Source organism: Eutrigla gurnardus (genome assembly GCF_963514095.1).
Source record: "Eutrigla gurnardus genome assembly, chromosome: 12".
Taxonomy (NCBI): Eukaryota; Metazoa; Chordata; class Actinopteri; order Perciformes; family Triglidae; genus Eutrigla; species Eutrigla gurnardus.
The window spans coordinates 27,543,648-27,553,775 of NC_139926.1; the positions used below are offsets into that span (position 1 = coordinate 27,543,648).

The 10,128-nt window shown below is 47.3% G+C and overlaps 1 protein-coding gene across 1 annotated transcript in view; it reads right to left on the reverse strand.

The window, feature by feature from the left end:
• cryl1 (crystallin, lambda 1) overlaps positions 1-10,112 on the reverse strand; it is a 23,783-nt gene extending 13,671 nt beyond the window's left edge. The window contains exons 1-5 of the mRNA XM_084023468.1: positions 9,980-10,112; positions 8,585-8,692; positions 7,536-7,662; positions 2,379-2,540; positions 1,017-1,112 (exon numbers count right to left, since the gene is read on the reverse strand). Of these exons, the coding sequence (XP_083879594.1) occupies positions 1,017-1,112; positions 2,379-2,540; positions 7,536-7,662; positions 8,585-8,692; positions 9,980-10,023 (537 nt within the window). The 5' untranslated portion in view covers positions 10,024-10,112. The remainder of the gene's footprint in view (positions 1-1,016; positions 1,113-2,378; positions 2,541-7,535; positions 7,663-8,584; positions 8,693-9,979) is intronic.
• Positions 10,113-10,128: the final 16 nt, after the last annotated feature.

The following is a 10,128-nucleotide window of genomic DNA, read 5'->3' on the forward strand; positions in this document are numbered from 1 at the left end:
TTTTATGCAAATAGTTCACTGAAATGTGTTTCTGAAAACATTTTAGGTGAGAAATAAGCTATGCAGTTGCTGAATCTGTCTTTATTTTAGATCGACGGTCAGTTTAAAAGATTTTCGAGAGCTTGCGGCGCCCCGTCTCTCGATACTCGGCGCGATGCGAAGGCATTGCACGGTCAGCCAAAATCTCACTCTGAATTTAGTTAAAAACTTGAGAGCCCTGGACCAGGTCATCTTTCCTCTTTATTGTGGATGTTGTGACTCAGATAACTTTCATGCCGATGCTGGCTTATGACTGTGAAAGCTGCCATTAGTTTAGTTTTTGTCTTATTAGACGGTGTCGAGACTATTTCTGTCTCTGCGGTATTGTTTGGTTCGACGGAGATGTTGGCCTGGAGGAGGGGTGCTTTGTGGGAGGCTCCGGTGGGAGGGGGCATACGAGCTCGGAGAGGAGGGTGTGTGTGTGTGTGTGTGTGTGTGTGTGTGTGTGTGTGTGTGTGTGTGTGTGTGTGTGTGTGGGATGCTTTTTTGTAGACCAGGGCTTTAACCTTTCACCTCAATCAATCTTCACATATTGAAGCCCCTTTTTCATTTATATATATATTATATATATATAAAGTTCATATAATAATATAATTTATTTGCAATTATTATTATTATTTTTATATGTATATACATCTACATATATAAATTGATATCGTTTGTTTTTAATCCGTTATTTTTCATTTTGCAAGTTCTCTCTCTCATGTCTGTAAAACAACAAACCTTTATTTGCATAAAAGCAACAAACAAACAAAGCATCAAAGAAACGTCTGTATTCTGCAGAGGGTCTGCTTGCAGGGTTGTGGTCTGGTCCTCCAGGGACCCGGGACACACAGGGATCCACTACAGGTTTACACTCTTCCCACAGTCCCTCCCCAGTCCAGCTACGTGGTTCACCCTCCTTGTGAACCTGGTGCTGACTCATCTCTGTCCTGCAAGTCTGGACCTACCCGGGTTGAGTAATCCGGACTCCTTACCTTGGTCATCAGGGCGTGGGTGGCCTCCATAACGGCTGCTGCAGTCTCTGGGTGGGGGACCAGCTCCACCAGTTTCACGTAGTACGGCGGGTTCACCTGGGGGGCACAGGACAGTCAGGATCCCTCATGTAGTACACAAGAGTACACACGAGTACTTTATAGATCAGTACACAAGAGTACTTTATAGCTCAGTACACAAGAGTACACACGAGTACTTTATAGCTCAGTACACACGAGTACTTTATAGCTCAGTACACAAGAGTACTTTATAGCTCAGTACACAAGACTGCACACGAGTACTTTATAGCTCAGTACACAAGAGTACTTTATAGCTCAGTACACAAGAGTACTTTATACATTTTATTCTATAGTATGCTGCATAATCCTACAATGTTAGTCCTCTCCATATCTATATCCTGTATGTAGTCCTGTATATAGTCCTGTATGTAGTCCTGTATGTAGTCCTGTATGTAGTCCTGTATATAGTCCTGTATGTAGTCCTGTATGTAGTCCTGTATATAGTCCTGTATATAGTCCTGTATGTAGTCCTGTATATAGTCCTGTATGTAGTCCTGTATGTAGTCCTGTATATAGTCCTGTATATAGTCCTGTATGTAGTCCTGTATACAGTCCTGTATGTAGTCCTGTATGTAGTCCTGTATATAGTCCTGTATGTAGTCCTGTATATAGTCCTGTATATAGTCCTGTATGCAGTCCTGTATGTAGTCCTGTATGTAGTCCTGTATATAGTCCTGTATGTAGTCCTGTATGCAGTCCTGTATGTAGTCCTGTATGCAGTCCTGTATGTAGTCCAGCACTAACAAGGTGGGACTCACTATATGGGTGGGACTCACTATAGGGGTGGGACTCACTAACCGGGTGGAACTCACTATATGGGTGGGACTCACTATATGGGTGGGACTCACTATAGGGGTGGGACTCACTATATGGGTGGGACTCACTATAGGGGTGGGACTCACTATAGGGGTGGGACTCACTTACCGGGTGGGACTCACTATATGGGTGGGACTCACTAACCAGGTGGGACTCACTATACGGGTGGGACTCACTATAGGGGTGGGACTCACTATAGGGGTGGGACTCACTTACCGGATGGGACTCACTAACCAGGTGGGACTCACTATAGGGGTGGGACTCACTAACCGGGTGGGACTCACTAACCAGGTGGGACTCACTATACGGGTGGGACTCACTTACCGGGTGGGACTCACTAACCAGGTGGGACTCACTTACCGGGTGGGACTCACTAACCAGGTGGGACTCACTAACCAGGTGGGACTCACTATAGGGGTGGGACTCACTAACCGGGTGGGACTCACTATAGGGGTGGGACTCACTAACCGGGTGGGACACCAGGCAGCGCCTCCTGTTCTGTACTTTACTGAAGACGTTGCTCGGCACCAGACAGGAAGTGGAGCTGCTCAGGATGACGTCTTCCCCCACGAGAGGCTCGATGTCCTGGAAGACGCTCTGCTTCACCTCCAGCTGCTCAAACACACTCTCCTGGAAACACATGCAGCAGCAGGTCAGGTCATGTTAACACAGTATGGTCATTACCGTATTACACAGAATAATCTTACATCTGAACCTGAAGCAGCCTGATCCTTGAATCGTTAACATCTCTCTTTGATTACAAGAAGATGTACAAATAATAGGGATAATATTTGACGATAATCCACTCTGATATGAGCTGAAGGTCAAATAGTTCCTGCATATTTCAAACTGGATCCTTTTTAAAGATCCTCCACTCAGCGATATTTCATGTCATTGTCTCGCTGTCACGCTGCTGGGAAGGAGTGGTTGTTAAATATGTCAATAAGTTCATAACGAGCATTCATCCTTCATCCAGTGTGTGCTGATGCAACCGGCAGCCGGGCGAGCAGCATACCTGCTGGAGCTCTGCCGGCTGCTGCTGCCTGTGGGACGAATGTAGCCCCTCCGGCTAACATACATAGCCCTCCTGCTAACGTACGTAGCCCTCCTACTAACGTATGTAGCCCCTCCTGCTAACATATGTAGCCCCTCCTGCTAACGTATGTAGCACCTCATGGTATGCTAAGGTATGTAGCCCCTCCTGCCTCCTGGTGTGCTAACATATGTAGCACTTCCTGCCTGGCGGTGTGCTAACGTATGTAGCACCTCATGGTATGCTAACGTATGTAGCCCCTCCTGCCTCCTGGTGTGCTAACGTACGTAGCACCTCATGGTATGCTAACGTATGTAGCACCTTGTGATCTCCTAACATATGTAGCACCTCATGGTATGCTAACCTATGTAGCCCCTCCTGCCTTGTGGTGTGCTAACATACGTAGCACCTCATGGTATGCTAACGTATGTAGCACCTCGTGGTGTGCTAATGTATGTAGCACCTCCTGGTATGCTAATGTATGTAGCCCCTCCTGCTTCCTGGTGTGCTAACGTATGTAGCACCTCATGGTATGCTAACGTATGTAGCCCCCCTGCCTCGTGGTGTGCTAACATATGTAGCACCTCATGGTATGCTAACGTATGTAGCCCCCCTGCCTCGTGGTGTGCTAACGAATGTAGCGCCTCGTGGTCCGGCTGGTTCCCTTGAGGAGTAAGTACAGGTGGAGCTGATCCGATGAATCGTAGTCCCGTGTCCCAGCATGCACCTCACCATGAAATCAGCAGGGCCAGGGTTGAAGTTTACACCTGCAGTGACAGCCGATCTGACCCAGACCTGCTCCCTGTGCTCCTCCAGAGAAGCCGGATCCTCAACAGGCTGAGGATTGAGTCCGCTGGTGTGATGTCATCAGGAAACGTGAGGCCGAGCGTCAGAGCAGGAAAACTCTTATTTCCCCGTTTACATGAATGCTCCATTGTTCCTGACAGAGTATCGATTATTCTGATCACCACCCTGTCTGTCTGATCACCACCCTGTCTCACTGATCACCACCCTGTCTGTCTGATCACCACCCTGTCTGTCTGATCACCACCCTGTCTCACTGATCACCACCCTGTCTGTCTGATCACCACCCTGTCTCACTGATCACCGCCCTGTCTGTCTGATCACCACCCTGTCTGTCTGATCACCACCCTGTCTGTCTAATCACCACCCTGTCTCACTGATCACCACCCTGTCTGTCTAATCACCACCCTGTCTCACTGATCACCACCCTGTCTGTCTGATCACCACCCTGTCTCACTGATCACCACCCTGTCTGTCTAATCACCACCCTGTCTGTCTGATCACCACCCTGTCTCACTGATCACCACCCTGTCTGTCTGATCACCACCCTGTCTGTCTGATCACCACCCTGTCTCACTGATCACCACCCTGTCTGTCTGATCACCACCCTGTCTCACTGATCACCGCCCTGTCTGTCTGATCACCACCCTGTCTGTCTGATCACCACCCTGTCTGTCTAATCACCACCCTGTCTCACTGATCACCACCCTGTCTGTCTAATCACCACCCTGTCTCACTGATCACCACCCTGTCTCACTGATCACCACCCTGCCTGTCTGATCACCACCCTGTCTCACTGATCACCACCCTGTCTGTCTGATCACCACCCTGTCTCACTGATCACCACCCTGTCTGTCTGATCACCACCCTGTCTCACTGACCACTAACCTGCCTGTAGTTGTAAGTGTTAAAGCAGGTTAAGGTGAGAGTGTGTGTTGATGTTCCTCAGCGTGATAAAGGACCAGGTGAGTGATTCCGTGTTCAGAGCCTTTTGTCAAAGTGAAGCTCCATTTCAGTCAGTTTATACAGCAGGGCTGACAGCAGGGCTCCAGTCAGGGTCGCCGGTCGCCCCCGGCAACTATTTAGAGAAAACGGCAACCAATTCTTGGCCTTTGGTTGCCAGTGTCTGTCTGTCTATATATATATATATATATATATAACAGGGGCAGTAAAGAGCATGTGCACCACGACATAAATCTGTTTGTAACTGTTTAAATATTGTTACAGTCAGAACCCTAACCAGGCGCTGTGTTGATGCGTGTTTACTTACGTGCACACACACACACACACACACACACACACACCTGCTGTAACGGCAGAGTAAATGAGCTTGTTTAACTATCGAGTGGAAAGGGTTTGACTCCGGCCGCCTGCCAGAGAACCAGACGAACCTGAACCAGGTCTGAAATATCATCACACTGACACACTTCATTGGTAACTGTGTATGAATCATTTTCATAGGAACATGTTGATTATCATATTACTGATGCTGTGCTGTATGATAAATAGTAATGCAGTGAACGTACTGTAACACACAGCTGAAACAGAAACTGCAGCTGTGAGGAGAAGCAAAGATCCTTCAGTGTGTCGCACAGTAAGAAGGGATGTGGCGCCCTCTTCAGGACAATCAGGATAACACAGAACATACTGTAATCAGATTACTGTAATCAGATTACTGTGATCACGGTGCAGGTCCCACAACGTTCCACAGCTGGGTTTCATCAGACTACATGTGGGGTCCAGGCAGCGGTGGAAGAAGTACTCAGACCCTCTTCTTGAGTAAAAGTACTCACACCACCATGTATAAATACTCTGTTACAAGCGTGGGGGCCTCGGACCATCAGGGTGGGATGAATCCCCTGATGTTTCTTTGCTCAGGATCATATTTCATAAAGTGATCACATGTGGTTTGTAAAATCTTAATCTGTAAAGTAACTAAAGCTGTCAGACAACGAAGGAATCTTAAATTAAAGGCATCACTTGACTGAATGTACTTTCCTCCGCTGCTGTGTGATGGACAAACTAGTTAGAGTTCGTTTATGGTCTGGTGTGGTGCTGGTCTGGTGTGGTCTGTTCTGGTCTGGTTCTGGTCTGGTGTGGTCTGTTCTGGTGCTGGTCTGGTGTGGTCTGTTCTGGTGCTGGTCTGTTCTGGTGCTGGTCTGGTGTGGTCTGTTCTGGTGCTGGTCTGTTCTGGTGTGGTCTGTTCTGGTGCTGGTCTGGTGTGGTCTGTTCTGGTGCTGGTCTAGTGCTGGTCTGGTGTGTCACTTGGTGCTGGTGCTGGTATGGTCTGGTGTGGTCTGTTCTGGTGCTGGTCTGGTGTGGTCTGTTCTGGTGCTGGTCTGTTCTGGTGCTGGTCTAGTGCTGGTCTGGTGTGTCACTTGGTGCTGGTCTGGTTCGGGTCTGGTTCTGGTATGGTCTATTCTGGTGCTGGTCTGGTGCTGGTCTGGTGTGGTCTGTTCTGGTGCTGGTCTAGTGCTGGTCTGGTGTGTCACTTGGTGCTGGTGTGGTCTGTTCTGGTCTGGTGTGGTCTGTTCTGGTGCTGGTCTGGTGTGGTCTGTTCTGGTGCTGGTCTAGTGCTGGTCTGGTGTGTCACTTGGTGCTGGTGCTGGTCTGGTGCTGGTATGGTCTGTTCTGGTGCTGGTCTGGTGTGGTCTGTTCTGGTGCTGGTCTAGTGCTGGTCTGGTGTGTCACTTGGTGCTGGTCTGGTTCGGGTCTGGTTCTGGTATGGTCTGGTGTGGTCTGTTCTGGTGCTGGTCTGGTGTGGTCTGTTCTGGTGCTGGTCTAGTGCTGGTCTGGTGTGTCACTTGGTGCTGGTGTGGTCTGTTCTGGTCTGGTGCTGGTCTGTTCTGGTGCTGGTCTGGTGTGGTCTGTTCTGGTGCTGGTCTAGTGCTGGTCTGGTGTGTCACTTGGTGCTGGTATGGTCTGTTCTGGTGCTGGTCTAGTGCTGGTCTGGTGTGTCACTTGGTGCTGGTGTGGTCTGTTCTGGTCTGGTGCTGGTCTGTTCTGTTCTGGTGCTGGTCTGGTCTGTTCTGGTGCTGGTCTGTTCTGGTGCTGGTCTGGTGTGGTCTGTTCTGGTGCTGGTCTAGTGCTGGTCTGGTGTGTCACTTGGTGCTGGTGCTGGTCTGGTTCTGGTATGGTCTGGTGTGGTCTGTTCTGGTGCTGGTCTGGTGTGGTCTGTTCTGGTGCTGGTCTAGTGCTGGTCTGGTGTGTTACTTGGTGCTGGTCTGGTATGGTCTGGTGCTGGTCTGGTGTGGTCTGTTCTGGTGCTGGTCTGGTGTGGTCTGTTCTGGTGCTGGTCTGGTGTGGTCTGTTCTGGTTCTGGTCTGGTGTGGTCTGTTCTGGTGCTGGTCTGGTGTGGTCTGTTCTGGTGCTGGTCTGTTCTGGTGCTGGTCTGGTGTGGTCTGTTCTGGTGCTGGTCTGTTCTGGTGTGGTCTGTTCTGGTGCTGGTCTGGTGTGGTCTGTTCTGGTGCTGGTCTGGTGTGGTCTGTTCTGGTGCTGGTCTAGTGCTGGTCTGGTGTGTCACTTGGTGCTGGTGCTGGTATGGTCTGGTGTGGTCTGTTCTGGTGCTGGTCTGGTGTGGTCTGTTCTGGTGCTGGTCTGTTCTGGTGCTGGTCTAGTGCTGGTCTGGTGTGTCACTTGGTGCTGGTCTGGTTCTGGTATGGTATGGTCTGTTCTGGTGCTGGTCTGGTGTGGTCTGTTCTGGTGCTGGTCTGGTGTGGTCTGTTCTGGTGCTGGTCTAGTGCTGGTCTGGTGTGTCACTTGGTGCTGGTGCTGGTCTGGTGTGTCACCTGGATGAAGAAGGCTCCCTGCAGGGCCTCGGCCAGGTCGTCATGGCAGCTGAGCATGGCGAGCTGCTGCACGGCCGTCAGCTCTCCTCTCAGCATGTGGACTTCCTCCAGATCCTGCAGCTGCTTCCTGGACCAACACACATCCACACGCTGAACCGAGTCCTGAAGGACCGACTTCACTCTGCTCACCTCCACCCATCACGAGCACTCACTAGCACTACAGCAGAGTCAGGGTTCATAGTGACTAGTCAGGGAGGAGTCGCCCCCTGGTGGCCAGCAGAGAGACCTTAAGTGTCGGAGCTGCTTACTGCTTGTCGATGAGTCATTGATTTACCTGAACTCACCTGTCAGCCGTGTTAAGTAGACTAGACTTTATGAAAACAGGAAGAAACTTGTAGACCAGGATCTTAACGAGACCAGTACAATGACTCCTTCTCCTATTCAGAGGGGGGGGGGGGGGGTCGAAATGAGACCAATAAACCAGATCCTGGCAGAGAGATGATTGGTTCCCAGTAAAGACTGTACATTAACTGGATGTTTCTGGCCTTCTCCGTTCCACACTGTTGTTTAACTACACGTCACATGACCACGGAGGAGTTGTCATGTGTTGCTATGGTGAGAGGAAGTCCCAGATCAGGAGGCATCCACGTGTCTCCTCTGTGCGGACCGGGCGGAAGGACGGGGTCCGTCTACAGGTCAGACAGGCCCCGCCCCCTGGAGTTGGTCATGTGACAGTTACACCTAAACACAACATAAGTGTGGCTGAAGAGTCGCCCCGATAATCAGTGACCCCCAGAAATCTGTCTGTGGAAGTGTGTAGTCCTGTGTAGTAGTGTGTAGTACTGTGTGTAGTCCAGTGAAGTACTGTGTGTAGTAGTGTGTAGTCCAGTGAAGTACTATGTGTAGTAGTGTGTGTGTAGTCCTGTGTGTAGTGTGTGTGTAGTCCTGTGTGTAGTGTAATACTGTGTAGTCCTGTGTGTAGTAGTGTGTAGTACTGTGTAGTCCTATGTAGTACTGAGTAGTACTGTGTAGTACTGAGTAGTACTGACCTGATCTCTGTGACGGCGGTGGCCGACTGTCCAGATTGGTTGTCGTAGAGCTTCACCCTGTAGCCTCCACTGATGAATAGCATGGCCCAGGATCGACCAATCAGCCCACTGAAACACAGTGATGCAATCAGCAACCCGAAACACCTTCATCAGAGTGTATCTTGTATTATTTATTTGTTATTATACATCAAGTATTATACATCTGTTATTATACATCAAGTATTATACATCTGGTATTATAAACCTGTTATTAGACATCTGGTATTATACATCTGGTATTATACATCAAGTATTATACATCTGTTATTATACATCTGTTATTAGACATCTGGTATTATAAACCTGTTATTAGACATCTGATATTATACATCTGGTATTATACATCAAGTATTATACATCTGTTATTATACATCAAGTATTATACATCTGTTATTAGACATCTGGTATTATACATCAAGTATTATACATCTGGTATTATAAACCTGTTATTAGACATCTGGTATTATACATCTGGTATTATACATCAAGTATTATACATCTGTTATTATACATCTGTTATTAGACATCTGGTATTATAAACCTGTTATTAGACATCTGATATTATACATCTGGTATTATACATCAAGTATTATACATCTGTTATTATACATCAAGTATTATACATCTGTTATTATACATCTGTTATTAGACATCTGGTATTATAAACCTGTTATTAGACATCTGGTATTATACATCTGGTATTATACATCTGGTATTATACATCAAGTATTATACATCTGTTATTATACATCTGTTATTATACATCTGTTATTAGACATCTGGTATTATAAACCTGTTATTAGACATCTGGTATTATAAACCTGTTATTAGACATCTGGTATTATACATCTGGTATTATACATCTGGTATTATAAACCTGTTATTAGACATCTGGTATTATACATCTGGTATTATAAACCTGTTATTAGACATCTGGTATTATACATCTGGTATTATACACCTGTTATTATACATCTGGTATTATACACCTGGTATTATAAACCTGTTATTAGACATCTGGTATTATAAAGTTTATAATAACAGATGTATTATACCAGATTCATAATACCAGATTTATAATAATAATAATAGATGTATAATAACAGATGTATAATAACAGGTTTATAATATAAACATCATCATATAAATAATATGTGTTTACTGTTAATATTAACACAGAAATTACTATATGTTCATAACAGAAGAAAGACTGGTTGTTAATCATAAGGAAACTAAGGGGGGGAGGTAACCTCTGACCTACAACTAGACAGTAACCGCTTTAAAAGCAGCAACATTAAAGGCTTTCCTCGGTAAACTCGCGCATCCACGACGATAACAACATACACGTGAACTCACCTGCCGATCACAGTGACGGTGTTCGTGGCGGGAGGAGAGCTCATTTTAACGCGGTACGACGAGTCGAGAGAGTTGTCGTTGTGAGGTAGTTACACGGAGACTTGAGGCCCCGCCCCTCCACGGTCACGCTGCTCTGTCCCGGTACGGCA